Source organism: Pocillopora verrucosa, chromosome 1, assembly GCF_036669915.1.
Source record: "Pocillopora verrucosa isolate sample1 chromosome 1, ASM3666991v2, whole genome shotgun sequence".
Taxonomy (NCBI): Eukaryota; Metazoa; Cnidaria; class Anthozoa; order Scleractinia; family Pocilloporidae; genus Pocillopora; species Pocillopora verrucosa.
The window spans coordinates 939,788-959,681 of NC_089312.1; the positions used below are offsets into that span (position 1 = coordinate 939,788).

The 19,894-nt window shown below is 37.0% G+C and overlaps 3 protein-coding genes across 4 annotated transcripts in view; 1 reads left to right on the forward strand and 2 right to left on the reverse strand.

Moving 5' to 3' along the window:
• The first annotated feature begins 2,545 nt into the window (after positions 1-2,545).
• Positions 2,546-7,606, forward strand: LOC131785500 (homeobox protein Nkx-6.1). The gene is made up of 2 exons (XM_059102395.2): positions 2,546-3,021; positions 3,944-7,606. The coding sequence occupies exons 1-2, from the start codon at positions 2,700-2,702 to the stop codon at positions 4,285-4,287; spliced, it is 666 nt and encodes a 221-aa protein (XP_058958378.1). The 5' UTR covers positions 2,546-2,699; the 3' UTR covers positions 4,288-7,606.
• Positions 7,607-9,266: 1,660 nt separating this feature from the next.
• Positions 9,267-11,338, reverse strand: LOC131785451 (adenosine receptor A3-like). The gene has a single exon (XM_066172643.1). It carries the CDS (start codon positions 11,245-11,247, stop codon positions 10,315-10,317), a length of 933 nt encoding a protein of 310 aa, XP_066028740.1. The 5' UTR covers positions 11,248-11,338; the 3' UTR covers positions 9,267-10,314.
• A 2,135-nt stretch (positions 11,339-13,473) lies between these two features.
• The window catches only part of LOC131785488 (uncharacterized), a 29,824-nt gene continuing 23,403 nt past the window's right edge, over positions 13,474-19,894 (reverse strand). The window contains exons 34-40 of one of the 2 annotated variants that reach the window (XM_059102372.2): positions 19,500-19,565; positions 18,896-19,090; positions 18,221-18,309; positions 17,989-18,075; positions 17,414-17,485; positions 16,576-16,647; positions 14,897-15,033 (exon numbers count right to left, since the gene is read on the reverse strand). In XM_059102372.2, the coding sequence (XP_058958355.2) occupies positions 16,611-16,647; positions 17,414-17,485; positions 17,989-18,075; positions 18,221-18,309; positions 18,896-19,090; positions 19,500-19,565 (546 nt within the window). In that variant the 3' untranslated portion in view covers positions 14,897-15,033; positions 16,576-16,610. Of the gene's footprint in view, positions 15,034-16,575; positions 16,648-17,413; positions 17,486-17,988; positions 18,076-18,220; positions 18,310-18,895; positions 19,091-19,499; positions 19,566-19,894 lie in introns of both variants that reach the window. The other variant, XM_066166783.1, reaches the window with a different exon arrangement.

A 19,894-nucleotide genomic window follows, 5' to 3' on the forward strand; every position in this document is an offset into this window, starting at 1 on the left:
CACAGTGCAAAACGTGAACCTTTACTCCCAAGAATGACTAATGAGTAAATTATCCCTGCGAAATCAACGCGTTATCAAAAGGGGAAGGAAAATGTGGACCATGAGATTTGATCTGATGTACAACCAGATCCTCAGATCTGTATTTATAGAAATTAACATGCGCCACACTATATATATATATATATATATATATATATATTAAGTCCCCTAATGAGTGAGTAATCACGAAAAGGCTTGTAGGGAAGAAATTATAGTCTCTTTGTTTTTCCTTATCTCAATATGTATCGTGCTCTACTTCTTCGTATCGAGCACTGAACTACGGAAAAATCGAAACATAGACTTCAAATATATATCTATATATATATTCTTCAAAAAACAATATTTTTAAGATTTGCGAAGATTAAAATAGCTAATCCAGTTTAAAAACTTTAGGCCTCAGATAAGATGATTATAAAAATAGGCTCTATAAACTTTGGAGTACATCTGAAACACACTGGCCAAGATAAATCCAGTTCATAAAAAGTCTTTATTGAATCGAAACGGATATCGATGTGTTATTTTAATCCATTTTTCATAATTTTGCAGACTATTAAAATATCACACTACTCGAAAACCCACCGCTTTTTTTTTACATCTATACTTCTACATACTACATCTTTAACTGAGCTTTAGGAAATTCATCTTTTAAATTCTTCACAAATTAACTACTTGAATTATTTTCAGTCAACTTATGTGATGCTCAGCCGCGACTAATTACACAATCACCAAGGGTTTTTTACATGTCAGAAATATTAGCATTATAAACAACATCTACAACGTTAACCAGCACGTATTTTTGCCAATGAAGACGAAATATATGCTTTTGCATACTCACTCCGCCATTTATTCTAAATATTCACATATTTTGTTAATGGCCTCATATCTTAAATTAATTTTTTTTTCTCATTTCACCTGTTTTGGCCTGTTTCCTACCTTATTCACCCGTCAAAAACCGCAATTACTCAATTTTCAAATTAGTTAGCTTTTACCAAAGGTTTGTATATATTGTTGTCAGCAAGTCAGCAAGATGAAGGAAGATTAAAATACAATCGATAATTTTCTTGACAATATTACTTGAATTCACTGAACTTTATTTCCATTGAGTTGAAAATGTTAAGGTAATATTGGTTATTATGAGATACTTTATTGTCTTTCTTTAATTAAAGTTATCTGTTATCATATCGTGAATATTGTCACATTGCAACTAAGTAACTTAGTAACATCAACATGATTAGCATTTTCGACCAAATTCATCTTCAGTCTCTTTCATCTTTAATTCCTTAACTTATATGAATCACTTCAGTTGGATATTTGGTGTTGTCATTTCTATGACTTAAGAACACAGGAGACTAAGGTCTCATAACACTTTTCAATTTGTGTCCTCTCGATGATGTTTGTTTAATTAAATAGTTTTTCATTTACGTTAGCAGGAAGAACAACGAAAAAAACGCAATCTACTAAGCCGAACAACTCGAATAAAATGAAAACCCCTATTCGACATCATGTCAAGCTTTATGAAAAGAAATAATCGCATGAAGGGAAATTAAATGTTATTCAAAAAGATTTGCATGTCTCCTGTCCGACAATGCAACGCGAAAGAAATGGCTTTTGGAGCAAAACAAAAACATTTACTCTCTCTTCGGCTCTCATCTCTTTCCAGCTTGTGCATGCGAAATTGCATCAGCATCAAAACAATCTTGTGAATTGATACACTGTTTTTATAGGAAACCTTCGGGATGAAAAGAAAAATTGCTTGTGTGTTTATTTCTTTTAGGCAAGGGAAGTAAATGTCGTCAATTGTTCAGTCAAAGACGTAAGCAATTGTTTTTAAAAAAGGTGTTGAAATAACATATATATATCAAGGATCTGTTTCAAGCCATTACAGATAATTCCTTCTTTATATTGTTATCAGCACCCTGTTTGGATGTTATCATCTTCGAAGATGACTCCTTGTTATTCTTTGTTATTCATTTGGCTCGCTTATTGTTTGACTTACGAAAGAGAAATAAATCAATGGATACATTTAACACATGGACCGCTCTTATTGCAAACAATCTTTTCAGAAAGGCGGCCAAATTGCTAATGACGCGCGAATATATTGTTTTCAATTGGTCTATAAATAGACCACAGATACGGTTCATTTGAGCTCCCTACAAGAAGCAAAATTGCAAACGGTTCTGTAAATGTTCTAAAGGATGCCAATAAACAAGGGTTTTTTTGTCCCTTTTCCGGGCGTTTGTATAACCCTCGCGATCACAAATGGTCGAGCATTTTGTTTTCGCGCGATATCATCACCTTGAGGTGGAACGCAAATTTATTAACAAGCCCTCAATCATTTAGGAGCTTTACACTGGCTTCCTCCCAAAACACCTGTCAGCGATCAGCCAATGAACGCATTCGATGGCCTCATAACTACTCCATTATTCGCTATCTTCCATTACAAACCTACTATATCAATTAATGCTTGCTACGACAGCCTATCAATCAAGAGTGTAACGCTTGGCTGCGCTGCTGACAGGCGCATCACAACCTAAATCAACTTTAGTTTATTAATGTTAACTTATTCTTTAAGCAGGACGAAAGACGCATAGCACAGCGACACCTCTGGACGATCACTACACGAGCTGGTGTTATAAAGCGCAATCCACGAGAGAGTTTCAATGGAACGTCAACAGTTTTTCCTAAGCCCGTTTTTGGATGTCAAATCTCGCTCTGTACATGTTCCTCCATACCCACCACTATCTCCCGGAATAAAGCAACCGATTTCTCCGATTCCACGAGTTCCAGTCACCAAACCTGGTTCATCTTACAGAATCGACGACATTCTGAGTAAACCTGATCCACATCCATCCATAAGCATGCCCACAACCATTCACTACAGGTCATATCCTTCCCTACCACAGCGCCGATACGGCTATGGGCCAAACGTACCTTATCTGTGGAGCAACATGTTGCAGTCTCAGTGGCGAGAAAGATTCAACGGTATGTCACTTAGCACGTTTTAATTTCATGTCCGCGGTCTTCTTGAGCAAATTATTGCTCTTGTCAGCATTTTCTGGTATCGCCTGGTAACCCGCATGGTTAACAGTGGGTTAAAATTATTGTTTACCACAATAACTATTATCCAAAATATTTATGCCGTATTCATCGAAGCAGTTGTTGCGTGTTGGTTCCTTTGGTTTGGTAGCATTAAGTTTGGTAAGGCTAAATACATCCTGATTATTGGAAAATTGTTGATTGCTTTAACTCGGTTCAGGTTTAAGCTTTGCCATAGTCGGAATACCGAAAAAAGTTCAAGTCTTTTGCATTACACTAAATATCTCATCACATCAATCTCAATGCGATATTTGACTGTGTGGGAATAACATCTAAAGTGTACTTCAAAAATGTGTTTGGCTGAAAAAATACTTGAGTGAAATATAAATTAAGGGATGGATAAATCTCCCTGAACCAAAGCGCACCCACAAAGAGTTGATTTTATTTGTTACTTTATCGAATATCTAACTTCACCCAGGTCATTATTTCCCTTTCTAATTTGACAGTACAGCGATAATAAATACTATAATCCTTGAGAATAGCACATATCCTCTTCATTTCCTCTCTGCGCTCTTTATTTGCACAAAAGCCTACACCTAAACAAACGCCGTGTACACAATAAAACGACATCTTGGAGTAGCAACAAATTGAAGATTTTGAACGGCATAAAATTTTACCTGTGAAACCAATGCTTGCTTTGTAGCTTCTGCATTCGTGTTCTTTCAAGGCAAATTTAAATTTCCTCCTGCTCTTCCCCAAGCCGCGGGCTTTAGCTAATTACATAATATATAACCACAGCTAATGCCACTAATCTCGAATTTACAAAGCTATAAGCGTTTATTCTCTCAATTCTGCATGTTTCTCGCAGCGGCTCAGGTCCATTCGGCCTGCGGTGAGAGAGAGACGGATGGGAAACGGAAACATACTCGACCAACGTTTAGCGGACATCAAATATTCGCCCTAGAAAAAACCTTCGAACAGACGAAATACCTTGCCGGGCCTGAGCGAACAAGGTTGGCGTATTCCCTTGGAATGACAGAGAGCCAGGTCAAAGTTTGGTTTCAGAACCGTAGGACAAAATGGCGCAAGCGCCACGCCGCGGAAATTGGCGCGAAAAAACCACACGAAGACGATGAATCCGTCGATGGCGCACAAATTGTTGATGTTCACGAAAGGCAAAGAAGTCCTTCGCCGGATAACGAAAGGTGTTAATAAGCAACAAGCAGCTTATGTAAAAAAAAAAAAAAAAAAAACGTGTACTAACTCTGTAGTATATTTTGAACGAGGAAACAAAATGGTCAAAAAAAGGTGCCCATTGAGAATCGATCGAGGACATATTTATTTCAATCAGGAACTCTGGGAAAACAAACTTTTGGAATTTTTCAGCAAGATGAAAAGCTGCTCCAGGGTTCACATCTTTATGAAGGCGTCAGATGAGAATATATAATAATAGGCCATAAATATAATTATGTCATAGCTTTTATTGCAAATGATGAACTGTTAAATGTTGATAATGTATCGAGAGAAATTCCTAGCTGAAGTGATTGAAAATAATTCCGACCCAAAATTTGAAAATCAGTCTATATAACAATTTCTTCTGAATTTATTCTGTTCAAAGTTACTGTGATGTGTTGTGTGTTTTGGTAGCCTTCCACAAGATACAAATTGCTTAACAACTTTAATTTTTAATGATATCGCTTGGGTGAAACTTTCAGTTTGTCGGATGTTCTGTATAAATCAATCTCGTTTTTCACTTTAAAAAAAATCATCACCTCTGTTTTTCTTTTTATGAAAGATTTGAGTGTGCCTTTTCTTTGTATCCGAGTTTTGTTTTCATCTTCTAATCGTCGTTTATTGAATCATACTGTTTGTTTTGAACCAGCAGCGTCTATGCAATGAAAAACGACGAAAAACCGTATCGAAGGCTTCATAAATCGATTTTCTCAAATCTGTTCTTGTCACAGCAATGCAAATGGTTTGAAAACATCCGTGAATTCCGTGTTAACTTTCGCGAACCGCCTTGCCGTAGAGCATGCAATTTTAAGATAAATAATTGAACGAGATTGCCTTTGGCCAACTATGAAGAATAAATAGCATTGAAAATTGCTGATAATGATTCAGTCAGAAAGTGAACACTTGCCAATGTCTCTTAACACATTCCCCAGATTCTGGTGGCTTGTTTGTTTACAGGTTAATACAAGCAGGTGGTAACAACCAGCCGATGATGTGAATGCATTATTGTGGTTACGAATAACGTTTCACTGCCCGTGTTTTGCTAAATAATTCATAGTGTAAGTCACCGTGAGTCAATTGAATCCAGCCACAAGCCTACGCATTCAGATAGTAATAGACATAGAGGTTATCTTCCATCAAAACATTACGAAGTTATGCCATCATAAAATATTTCTTTAATATGGATTTATTTCTCGAGTGGGCCGAGATCGAAGTTTTCGTTAGACTGTCAATTTAGTCAAAAGATGCTTATGCCTGCATGTATGAAAATGCAGGTAAAAACGGTAAAACGGTATTTCCTAAGAAAAGTTCATTAGACACGTCTGATCGTAGCAATTAGAAATGTTTCTATTGGCACGGAAATTTTCTGTCGATTTTTTTTAACTTGCCTAAAGTTAGCGTAGTATGGACTCCTATTCACCAAGTTTTTCCTTCTGTAAAAATGAAATACGGTTCCTATTTCGATGATTCTCGAAATAATCTGCAATTTACCACTGACATATCTAAAGTAGCAGGTAGAACCCATTTCATAATTGTAACCCCAGAAGCTTTTTCAAACCAAAGCGGGTGATATAAATGTGCACTTTGATATGCAGAGTATGATTGCATGGTATCGCTTTAATTTATAGCAACGACGGATAATGTTGACATCGTTAGGTAGGAAAGAACGAGATGGTAATTAAAAATGTTATCAGTTTATGATAACTGTCTGAGGATTAATATCAACGGATATCATTAAAAGTGGATTATTGGCACTTTGAAAGTCAAACACTTATAATTGTGGAGTAATTATAATGATTTAAGAAATGCTTGCAATCAGCTTAAACTAAAGACTTTCAAAGGTGGTATTTTCTAATGTCTGTCATTCAGAGATGGGATGATTGCATCAATTCTAGGCAAGAGTCACCGTAAGAAGCTGTGGATATTTAGCTATTTATTGTCTAAAATATTACGAGTCTTACATTTCGAAAATTCACACAGACATGTAGCGAACTCTCTTGGAAACTCTTGGTTTAAGGTTATCGTAAGAACACCAATAGGAGTTATTGCTCTAAAATTCACACGGATATATAGCCAACTCTCGAGGAAAGGCTGAGTTTTCAAGTACATGCTTAAAGATTAGAGATATTCAATCACTTTAAAACGGAAAGATTGCCGAGATCCTTGTTATTTACATTTGTTTTCAGAGGGATTGTCTGTAGAGACGAACGCTTGTAAGCGAAACATCTCTATAGATAATCTTGGTTACATATGTTCAGTTCAAGTTATCTACAAGGAAATTAATGATGGATTCTTCGTTTGGCGGGCAAAGGCTTTGTGACATTCGCTCAAACACCAGTATAAGCAATCATTTGCCACTAAATCCTCTTAAGACTGACGCAAATGCTTTTTATGGAAAAATTATTCCAATAGCGTACACAACGTACGAAAATCAAACATGGCACATTCTTCTCCAATGCCAGAGGCAAGATTTTGGATACAGCTATATTAAAAAATGTATGAAGTCGTATAAATCGTGTAATTGTCAGTAACGTTAGCTTGTTGATTCAGTCAAGAATTTACACCAAGAAGGAGTTTTAAAGACTCCGATTTCTGTCAGAATTTCTCATATAGGGAAGCAGATTAACCTCGGCTGTTATTTTTATTTGAACTCTCTAATTTGCATGAAACTGTGTCTTAAATCCGTCTTTCGAATGCTGATGAACATTTAAGAAAGCGTGTCTCCTTAATCTCGATTTGTTTCGATCTAATCTATTTTTACACTTCGTGTTAGCTTAAACGGAAAGTGGCAATTATCTTAGTAATAACTCTTTTATATTGAGTTCATTATCGAGCTCTGCCATTTGACCTCATTTGCTAATCATCCTAAGCTAAACAGGAAATTTCAAGGGAAATGTCAAACAAAGTTAAACACGAAGTTCAAACTCCTTTGTCGTGATGTAATTTTAATTATGGTCCAAGAAAGTCAAACCGGAAATGGTTGAATCGTGGCGTTAAAGTCTTAAAGGAACACACGCTACAAACTAAACCTCATTTGTCCGAAACATCTTAGTGACATATCATCCTTTGGCGTAAAAAATCCATTTATCTCCGAGGCTTTACCGACTTTGGCCAAGGTTCGATCGATGCAGCCCAAAGACTTAGTGTGCTTTTATCACCATAGTGCTATGATCGAAACTAATTACTTAAAATCGTATTAACTATGAAAACTGTTAACAAACATTCAAGTGCACGTGTATAATGAAAGCCAGAACTTCTAGATATGTTCATAAAAGGTACAAACTAAGGAAAAGTTCTATCTTAGATGTTTTGAAGTAGCAGACATTGCTTGCAAGAAGACAACGACATCTCAATTCAATTGAATTATCTACAAGATGATAATTAATAAACGAAACAAAAGGAAACTGTCTTCTGAAAGGTAAAACAAAAGGTTGGCCGTCTTAATATATTGTTGACTTTAGCGACGTCGCTACCTGAATTCAAATGAATGTCTGATTATTTCACTAAAGAAAATCATCAAAATAAGAAATCCGTCAACAAACGCGATCATCATCCATTCAGGCGACAAACTCAAGTGCCGTAACAGTTCAAATTTGCCCACATATCAGTTAAGGACCGATCATCATTTATCTGACCCCCCCATAAGGCTTTATTACATTTTTATGATCCCCCCCTTCCCCAGGTGATAAATAATGATTGATCCCTCAAACCGTTTATTTTAAGGCATTTTTGAAGATAGCTTTGTTTCTGTGGGGTCTTTTATTTTCATTGTGATGCCGTGGACCGACAAAGTTTTAGAGTTTCCATGGATTATTCCAACAGGTGAGAAGCAGTGGTTACTGCCCTGCAATCGTATTCTTTGGTTATCGGGAGGACTTTGGGTTGCTAACAACCACGAAACATCAGCTTTAAAAACTCTCTGGTGAGAGCTAATTTACATTATCAACTCAAACTCAAATTATCTGGTGATACCCCCCGCCCACCCACACCAACACGGCACCAGGTTTTTTAAACTAACCCTTCTATTTTCACAATAAGTTCGTAAAATTTGGTGTGTTGAAATAAAACACATCTTGCTTTCGACTCGCGTTTTCCGATATATTTGTCATTACTTCAATTATCTTGTATGGGTTACTTTGCGCTGAAAAACCGGAGAAAATGAAGTTTATTGCTTAACAGGTTCAGTCATGTTAGTCTTTTAAGCGCCTTTCGATTGAGTGTATTAAAGCTGAAACCAAAGAAATTACATCAGCCAATCAGAATAAAGAAAAGTAATCTGAAGAGCCAAAAATAACTCAAATTAAAAACAAGCAAACCGCAGGCGACCAAGTCGTGATTAGTGTGAGTTTTGCATCTGATTTATTGAAAGAGTGGCGCGATTTTTCTGGACCAATCACAGAGCAGAGTATAGCAAAACCAGTGCAATCCTGGTTTACTTTCGACTGTCAATCAAAAATTTCTCTAAGCTACCTGAGCTATTTTGGGCAAGATGATATATCAGCACGACAAAATTAAAACTATTTCAGTTTTCTAACAGGATTATTTGAGAAGAGTAGAATATTCCGGCTCAGGGAAACCGAAAAGAGGGATTTAACGCCACGAAAAATTTTGCGCCTGTGTCACTCAGACTTAGGTAAGCTTGCAATTTTCTCCTTCTTTTATTTGAAACTTTTCATCGTCCCCTTGGCAATACAAATTGCCAGTTTTTAACCTTAAAAAATATTCAGGCATGTTTGAGACTGTCAATGCACCTAAAATCAGGTTGGTATTTCAAACAATTTATCCCGACTAACCTTTTTTATTTTATCTTTATTTTTTACATATTAATTGTTTAAGCTTCAAGGCAAATGTGGTAGCCTGAAAAAAAAACTAATCACGGAACGATAATTTATCCACCTGCGTTGTTATTGTTGATGAAGAAAGGTAACTGATTTGCCATGTTGACGAGAATAATTTGACAAGCCCATCGTCCTTGAGAAAATTGAAAACAATTACGCCCACAACTTGACGAAAGCAAAAAATAATTATATCAAAAAACATACCTGGAACGCTGTTGGAAAAATCTAAGATTTCCGGATACAATTCAGTTTCTCTGTTATGGACCGGAATTTCGCCAAGAGAATCTTATCTCAAAGGGTCAAACCCAAAGTCACGTTCATGAATTTGATCACGAAATTACATATGTGTATCCCTTCTTCTATCATAAACACCATAGTAGAATTATGTCTAAAAACCAAGAGAACAAATTTCCTGAATTTTCTGTGACAGTTAACTTACACGTTTTTGGGATGCTTGATGAAAGTACGTTTGAATCTTCTTAGTGGGTGGGTCAGAAGAACCTTTTATCGTTTCGTACCAACAGTTCGAGAGGGTTTTCCAGAGTTAAAAAATACGAAAACACAAATGAATATAGCGGGTAAGTTTCTAAATAAACCATTGTGCTGCTCCGGGGGAGGATATTACAAGATAAAGAGTTTCGTAAATTGAGCTGAGCTGAGGTTTCGAGCCGTTAGCCCTTTGTCAGAGCGAATAGACGAACACACAAGTCATCGTTGTCACATATATGAATATTCTGAAATCCCAGACTTTTCCTTAATCAAAGTTAAATTTCCTTCACCAAATAAATGGGAAACTAAAATATAATAACTTCCTAACGACTTCCCTTCCATCTAAATTATTTACTCAAGGAAAAAGGCTCCAGCAAAGAAATAACGACAGGAAAAATGAATGATTGGAGAGGTTGTACTTTCAATGTTATGTCCTCCCTCTTTATTCCAATTTTCGCCGGCTTAAAAGTAAATTCACTGTCTCTTTATGATCCTTACAAGGAATTTTATTTGCCTTTCTTTATTTACTCGCCTGCGCTAACCATGTAGGTCTACTGAATACATGTCTATAATAAACTTTCCCGCAAGAGCTTTAAATAATTTATTTATGAACTCACTTTTTACTTCATCGTTTTGGCTATTATTGTTTGTAATTTGCGGTTTGGTAAGAAACACAATTCTACGAGAAAGAACAACAACTTGAGAGCGATCTTTTGACTTCTTCGCGAAAGTAAGAAAGTCTCCAAAAGTATAACAAAGGATTTAGAGCAGAGTTGAGGAACACAATTGTTTGAGCAAACTCCGTTCCTAAGTATGTAAACGTAGTGAGCTTGTAGGCATCTCTAAGAATAAGAAACACAAAATATGGAAGATAACAAAGAGCGTGGATCAGACAGATGTAAAACATACTCAGGGTTGTTTTCGCCTGATGCAGTGTTCTCGCACGTTGCTGGTTTTGCTGTTGGTGTATGGCTCTACGATGGCCTCGCACGACTGAGTAAATCTTCAGATAAACCGTGAACGTAGTTAACAAGCACAGTGATATAATAAGGAGTGCAGCGAAAAATGTTATTGTGACGTTCCAAACAATAGTGGAGGCGAGGACAGCGGAGAAGAGCCATAATCCAACGTGAAGCTTCACAACTCGCCCGACTGTGACAATCCTTCGATAACGTAAATGGAGGTAAACTGCAAGATATCTATCTATACTCACTGCCGTCGTTGTGAGGAATGAGACACAGCAGAGCATGTTGGACAAGACGTTGAACACTATCATGGCCTGCACCCATGTCATCCGCAAATTAACGATGTAAAAAGTCTGGTAGATAATATAAAGAGGTTGCACCAGTAAACCGACTCCAAAATCACACAGAGTGAGGCCAAGTAGAAGGATATGGGATGGCAAACGCAAGGAGCTGTTGTACCATATCGAGTAAATAATTGCTGTATTCCCCAAAATTGCCGCAGCAGATAAAGGCGCATTCAAGGCAAAGTTGGCTAAGATCCCAGACACGCGTACGGGATCAGGGAACTGCTGATCGTGGTCTCCGTCTGAAGTTGTTAAATTTGTTCTTGAAATGTTTTCATTCGTAAAATTATGGTTGAAATTCATAGTCGGTCTCACCTGTTCTTCCTTCTCTGAGCTTTGGGTGTCGAAGCGAGACTTTGCATCTTAACCTTAATCGAAATTGTAATCATTACACCTGTCCGTCCACTTCATGAATCAATTGGAATAATATTAAATGGAATCGTAACCTAAATTGGGTACCAAACCACAAGTTTAGTTTATGTTTACATTATCGATAAAAACGCTCCGTCATAGTCAAGTGACATAATTACTACAGCTCGCCACTATTGATATTAGAGCCATGTTCACGTTCCATTACCTTTGAAATTCAATCGCCGCAAATTTTTGTCGGATCACGTTTCACCTTTCATGAATGAATAAAATTGTTTGTAAAATTTTAGTTAACAGGCTTAGAAAATAAATTTATATCCGCCGAGAGCAATTTCAAATCAAAGGTTTTAATTTAGGCACTGCTGATATTAATTCTTCCCTTCACAGTCAATAACTTTACTTTGCCATAATAGTTGTTTCCATAGACACATGTATATATTGTCATAAAGCTCTTTGTTCAAAGATCGCTTTCTGCTGACGTGTTTAAGGTTCTAAATCGATAGGTATCTATTCCGGGTCTTTCAGAGTATTTCAGATGTCATAACCAAAGCAACTAACTCCGAGATAAATTTGATTTCTTTCGATCTTTCCACGAGAGTTTGAACGAAACTGAAATCAAAACGAAAGAAAAAGAAACTTCCTCATTTCAATGTTTCTCGCATGAGCAGCACAGAAACCAACATCGATGTTTGCTAATTTTGAAAGGCTTCGAAATATGTGCCCAGTGCTTAAATACAACGGATATATTTAGCTAGATGTTATGATAATTCTAGCAAAATCTATATCACTTTTGGTCACCAATATTTTTCCATATTCATAAAGCTTGAGATATGCCAAGATTACAATAAGGACTATTTCACCACTACATGATGGTAAAATCTTTCCTCTTCGAGTCGTCTAAGTACTCTCTCCAAAACGAGATTCTTCATTGCTATGCTTTCGTGATATACAAAATATATTGAACAGTGTAGTAAGGACTGGTTCTATATATTTGATTTTTCGATTTTTTTTCAAATGTTAGGTTTTGTTTATTTCTAAATGCACATTATATGCATTATAATAATAACTTTGAACATCCAAAGCTCTTTATGGTACAAATTTTGTAATTACAAGACTGTCATTGCAAACAAAGGACGAACAAAAGACAAAAAATTACGCAGCTGGAAACTTTGTCTAATTCTGGGCTTTTATAAAACTGCTTTAATTTGAGCCGTTGGGCATATGCTGAAAATTGAAGAGTAAGCTGTAACTTTTTGCTAAAGCAATCCCTCTCAATATCAAAGATCCCGTGCACATGCAAATGAAAAAAAGCTTACACAAAATTAACGAAAACAACAACCAAAAAAATTCGAAAACCGTATAGGGGCGTAAAGGGCTCGCCAAACTTGCCACCCGAGCGCAAGTATCTCTCTTTGATTCCGTGGGCGGAGAAGAGATTGCTTGCATCGATGGGAAGATACGAAGAGCAATAATATAATGAATATCTATTGAACTCGGACTCCTCATTTGTTACACTCGTTTGTCATGTCCTCTGCACCTTTATCCAGTATTTAATTTGTAGTTTAAGCTCTAAAATGATAGCATATCCGGAGACAATTATCGATTGTTTGCACCGTCAGTGAGAAGTTTTATTATGCTATCTGACTTAAAGGAGAGTTGTACATTGTAAATCTGTCCTTGATGTCCTTTGGATAGAAAAGAAAACGATGATTACCGTTTTTTTTTTTGTTTGTTTTTTTTTTTTGCAAAAGACAAAAAGTAAATTATTTTGAGGGAATTAAGGGGCAGCGAACGTCTTTGCTTAATACAAGCTAAGTCTCAAGAATTGATGTGAGAAGGACAGCTGAAAGACCTCAGTGGGCAGGAATCATTACCATTTTAATATACAGAGAAGCAAAATTATCGTTCACCCATAAGTATAATAGATGCATAAAACACTAAAATCTTAAAAGCTTGTGGCCCTGATAAATAACTTAAGACGAATAAAAATAATTCAAGAAGTTCCTTTTAAGTGAAAAAGGAGACAGAGAAATTGAAGAAATGTCAGTCGCTAAGACGCAAGATGGCGAGACGAACTTTGCTTATCATCTTTTTTCTATGTATAAAATACGGTGGCGTACAGATATGAAAACATTACCTTCCCTTACCAAAAATTCATCATTTGCAATTTTAATTATGTTTTATTCAGTTGCAAGTAAATAGTTTTGTCTCATACAGTGTTCAGACAGGCTAAATATAATTTATACATTCCCCAACATTCAGGTAAAAAAAGACCCCTCCGATATAGAGAAAATAAATATGTTGCAACAATATATATTGAGGTGCAAAAAATAATCCATTTTTTTAAATATTCCTAGTGCGTTCACTTTTACTCTCCATCAAGACAGGATAATTCTTGTCTAGTCTATATTTATAAACATTTAAATACCGTGTTCAACTAACGTGGATATTTCATACTGCAGGCCTCTTAAGAGAAAGTATTTGCCTGCAAATGTTTTTCCAATTGCATTGTACCAATGAATGTATGCAGTTACGTATCCAAAGTCAGTTTTCACTGACTTTGGATACGCATTTTCCTCTTTGTCGGGTAGCGAACATTACACCAAAACCAAGAACAATTTCGCCTTGAATGATGCAAATTATTTCAAGGCTGTGCATCGTTTAAAAGGATACGAGGGTGAGGGAGTCGAGGAAAGATAAGAATCGTGCTGGATGACGAAACTATGACGTATGAAATGGTTAAATGTTTTAACATTCAAATATATTTACAATAATGTTCTGAAGAGGAACGTACGAATTAAGACGTCTTAAATTTCTGGAAAAAAAGTTAATTTCGACACCTCAGCCGGGTTGTTCGAAAGGGAGTTAACATTAATCTAGGTTTAAAAGTTAACCTTGAATTTATTTCTCATGTAGCGGAGCGCGTTTAAGAGTTAAGGTTCTGTTGGGGTTTATCTCAATATGATTAGAAACTAATGGGAAAAAAAGAGAAGAAAAACCCCTTAGCAAAGCTATAAAATTAAATTTAAAATTTCCAGTAACCCCGGTTAAGGTAAATCTTGTTTTGAACAACCCAGCCCTGTTGCGGTAGTAGTGTTCCTACAATAGTATGTGTGCAGACATCTCCTAATCAAATAAGATGTGCATGCACACATTCTATTGTGCGGTCAAATTACGTGCGAGCAAGCCCAATATTTTTGTCACTCAAAAAGTGTATGAATATGGGAGGTCAAACTATCATTAGGTTTCGGGGCGGGGGGGAGGAGCAAGATGGTGGCACATTAATTCCTGCCCCCCCCCCCCTTTTTCACTACACCCAACACTCCCCTTCTCCCTCTACTTCCCTTCCCATAAAAACTTTGATGACAACTTCATGTTACCATTTCTCAAACCACTGGCTCATCGTCATCATCCCTCGGGCGTCTTCTCCTCTGCTTCTTGCCTGATTTTTTTCTTACTTTTTCAGGGGAATCGCCAAACATTGCGTCGACAAGCTCTTGATTATTTTCTTCCGTCAGTTGTTGATAAGAGCCTCTCTTCTGAGGTGCAGGTTGCTGATTAACTGTTTTCCTTTGGAATTCATTTTCCTCATCATCTGTAAGAGTATGATAGCCACGATTTGAATCATTCAGGTTAAATCCTTTCTTGCTGCCCTTGAAGTTTATCGGTGGAAGTTCTTCTTGGTATTTCTTGGACATTTTCCTCGTTTTGCTTTGTTTTCTACATAGATTTTTTTAAAAAAAATGTTGAAATAACGTTTTCTTTCCATTTTTCTCCTCTAGCATGCTTTTATTTAAGCAAAGAATGGAGGAATGAAATAATTATTTTGCTATAAGTCATTCATTTATAATCTAAGAAGACACAGTGACCACATGCTACTTCAGATAAAAATAGAGAATCGGATTATTTCACCTATTCACATTTGAACCAATTGCACAGGTTCTATGCCCCACGACAACAAGACTTTACACAAATTGAAGACTTCACCCTAGAATAATTCCCTTTTGACGCCGCCAATCGTGTTTACAACGACCAATAACAGACTATGATAGATACTTCTAGACAAACAAAAAACTTAAATCCACCAATCACCGCTTACGGGTTCGGTCTTTTGAACTCTTTTAGATATCGCAAGTTTCACCCATTTGACGGTGGTCTTTAAAATAATTAGTGTAGTATTTTGAACTCCAGAGTGCGTCAGGGGCCATTAAAAAGTGTAATAGTTCACTGTTTATTTGCAAGGAAGTTTCATTTACTCCACCACACTAGCAAGTTTTCCCGTAAGAAGTATTATAAGCGGTGTAAGAAATAAAAAAACTGACGCTTTTTTCCATCAGAAGTTCCCTTACTTATCCACAGAGACTGAATTACTCAGAGTTTGCTCAGAGACAATTCCCAAAGCACGAAATTTGAAAGTGTAACTAAAGCGACAAGAAATTTATCACGGAAACTATAAATCGTTTAAACAAATCTAGCAACTTTTTTTGAATAAGTGTCCTTAACTTTCACATGGGAAGCAAATGCAATGTTATTGAACACAGCGGTCAAACGTCTGCTCACAACTTACAAACAACCACATAAGCATTCCGTTGACTTTTCAAAAGTCAAGATAATACCCGCACTTGACACGTTTTGTGTCCAAAAAGCCTCGAGTTTCCTTTTCCCTTCTTTTGTTTACCTTCATTGATTTCTATGAACGTGTCAATTTTGCATTGCTTCTTTTGCGAGAATTCTTATGTTTCCCTATGAAATTCTGCGCGCGAAATTGCTGCGCAACCGGCCAGAATTCATCCCTTCGCGCATGCCTGACGTTTGACCGATGTGCTGTGTAATTGCGGCTAGAATATAGACTACTTTATCAGGATATAGAGGTAAACAATTAAGTTACGCTACTGAGATGTTAGATGTCAATTTTACGTGCAAGGTTAAAGCAGTAAAATTAAAGAAAATAGCATAGATTAGCGCGACTACTCCAATTACGCCTTGTTCGCTCGTTAAATACCGCTTGCGGTTTCATTTTGTGCTAGTTACAACGGCGTTTCCGAGCTAAACAACCAGAAAAAAAAACAAAAAAAAACGAATAAAATTATAATTAAAATAAGACAGAAAACGCCGCTTAGTACGAGTGCAAATCATGATTGAGGATTCGATCAAATGGAAAATGTCATGGTGTCTAATAAGTTTAGAAAGTCAGCCTGAGAATGTCAAACGAGAGGAAGTAACGCCATTTGCGCACATTGAGGAGGTCACGCAATAACTGACCTGTCATGTCACGGCCGTTGACTTAAGACGTCTTCTTATTGGTTGTGATTTGGATCAGACGGAGGTGTCTCACTGAAAGCATACTCATGCAGTTACTATAAAAGTTAAACGTTTTAATTTTGACAAATTCTTTTGTTGCCACGTGAACTTGTGGCACATTCCTACTTTTGATTGGCCAGAGCTCTCCTGTATATCAAAGGATTTGCAAAATGCAAATTTTGGAGACAACTTTGGCTTTTAGTGGATTTTCCTCCTTTTAATGGGTGTTGTATAGGATTAAAAACGTTATTTGAGAGTAAGTGTGAACACGGCTCAAAAAATTTGAATCTATTGAACAAGCGACACCAACGCTACGATAATTGTTAGTTTTCTATGAGGCTTTCAATTTAGGGCCAGAGAAAACACTTGGCGATTGCCACAGCGATAGGTTTTTGTGACAAGCTCTTCCGGGTCTGCTTTTCCCGGAAAACGTTCCTTCGACATATCATCACCCACATTCACACCAGTTTGAAAGTGTGCGATGCTACGCAGCGACCTGAGTATCTTTTCGTTACAACAAAAACCTCCACTAGAACTCTTAAGTCACTAGACGTAGACTGTCACAGCGACCCCATCTGAACAGCTGAGAAGTGTCAGCAGCTGGAGAAATTGAAGCCCATAGCATTAAGGAATGAGCAATACTAAATGTGAGCAGGCGTTAAGCTTAATGATACAAGGGAGTATGTTAGTGCAGCGTTGTCAAAATAAAGGGAAAAGTACTAAATCAGAATATAATCGTCCAAAGTCAAATTTAATTATGTTAGGACGAAAACCCAAAAAATAAATAAGCTACACGTACCTTCCTGCCGGAGGCGTGGTCATATGGACAGAACTTCTCCTTCTGATCCTAGCCTCTAATGTACTTGGTCTCCTAAAACACAATGTTTGAAATAATAACTTCAACACTTTAATTGTCTCGTCCATAACTTTCGTATTAGAAAAAAAATTGCGAAAAGAAAAAATAAAATAGATACATTGCGTATCTTTAAAAAAATGACTTTCATAACTGCCGCGCGCTTATCTGCGGTTGATTAAGAATTCTTTGGGATGAAACACCGAGCAATATTGCTATTCAGCCTTGATGGTATGCAAGTGAATGGCAGGTACCTGCTAACATTTTATCAGTTGTCCGCACAGCTTTGGCGGTACCTATTCATACTTCGAGATAAGGATGGCCACTGTGGGAGTAAAGTGGCTTGACCAACATCACAACACACTGTCCAGCCCACAGCTTGACGCAGGAGCTTTCGATCCAAGGCGCTGACGATAAAATCTCCCGTATAGTGCAAACAACCCTCTAACAATTCATCCAGCGCTCAATGTTCAGAGATTATAATTCGTCATACCACTTAGATATCAGTATTACAAACTTACCGAGGGTCTGTGAAAGTCTGTTTACTTTCTTTAGTATGATTTGAACCGTATATCTTAGAGAGAAGCTCGTCGATTTCGTTAGAAGATCTGAGGAGAAAGAGTCGCACATCATTGTCAAGAAAGGAACTTTAAAGGTCCTAAAAAAGAAAGAAATGGCCCTTGCAGGTGGGCTGCTAATAAAGAAATTGACGATAAAAATGACAAAACTACTTTTAACGAAGTTAGAACTTACTTTTTGGGGAAAAGGTATTTGAGCACAGATTCCAGTTCACCTTCCTGAAGTTTACCTTGTTGAACTAAAATGGAGATCAACTTGATATTCTGAAAAGAAGAGAGAGAGAGAAAAAATCAGGCCCGTTTGGAAAAAGACTAAAGGGAATTGAAAGGCTTCATTCGATAGCATTTAGGGCTGTCATAAGTAAAGAGGAAGGATCTACACAGAGATATAAAGTCAATTTGCTTGATTCGCCTAAGTTTGCTTACGCACCGGCATATTGCAAATACATCGGACACCTAAAAAACAAATTTCTTTTCCAACAGAATAAAACTCGTTGCCAATAAAAGAGACCCGAAGTGTTTATCCAGTTTCATCCCACGACAAGGCTAGATTTGCTCCCTTTCTGCAAAACTTGTTTAATATAAGCACTTCCCATTCTCAACATTTGATTGGTTCAAACAACTTCGAAACACAGTCCCAACCAATCAGGTGCCAAATTGGAAACCCCTCGGGATTTACTTACGCGCGTTTTCCCCGCACCTTGGGCTGATTGTTTAGTGTTTACTGTAAGTTCACGTTGGCTTCCTCTGAAAATTTCCTCCTCTCTGATTGATCAGTGCAACTATTTTGTTTCGGTTCTAAGACACCCGGGAGAAAATAGCTTTAAAACAAACGCTACTCTTCAACTACCTGTTCCTCAATCGCCTGCATTCTCTTTATGTCAAATGTCATCTTTAATTCATTAATCGATTGGTCAATCTCCTTCTGTAGTCTGTTTTTCATTTCATTGCGTTCCTTCTCGTGTCTCGCCTTCAAAGCAGCTTTTCGCAGCTTCATGGCCATGTTGTTCACGTTCAGACTGTTTAAGTACTGAGTTAACTCGTCCTTAGAGGAAATAAATCATTAAGAACCAGTAAGTTGTTCGATGTTGTGAAAAATTTATATGTAAGTAATGAGAAATAATAAAAACTTTTGAATCTTCAATGGAATGTTGTGCAAAATTATTTCGGTGGACCTTTGCGAGAAATCGTAACATCACATTGGAAAAAACATTGGATTTGTCGCCAGCAGCCAGCGATATACCACTCATTTATATAGGGAAAAACATAATTACACTCAAATAATTGCGGATGGCAAAGAGCTGTACGTAGTTTGTAATGTTGTTCCCTTTTATCATAAAGATCTCCTATTGAGAGTTCTTCGTTGGGTCCGTGTTCCCTCTCACATTTACAACAGCATCTACGCTTTGAGCTTTTTTTATTTAACTTAAATAATACAAGATTATGGGATTTACCTTCTGTTTCTGGACAAGAGTTTCCTCTCTCTGCCTCATCCTCTCCTGAAGGCGTTCTTTCAGTGCCTAAATGAGACACAGTAAGCAAGTTAAGTAAGGGAAGACGAAAAATGAGTGAAGAAAAAGAATATTTTATCGTGTAGTCTGATCATCTGAATGATCGTAATCTTGAAAAGCACTGTTATCAGTAGAGGTGACCAACGATTCGACATCTTAAGTCGAATTCGACATCAGAAGAAAGAGAGAGGTTGTTTGTCAGTCGAACGTCATAATTCCGGTTCGTGAACCATGATTGATGAGCTTTGCCGTGATGTTATTGGCTGTGAGACAAGAACATTTATCGCTGGAAAAAAAATCAAATGTCCCAAAATTCCAGATTAAATGTGGTACCTATG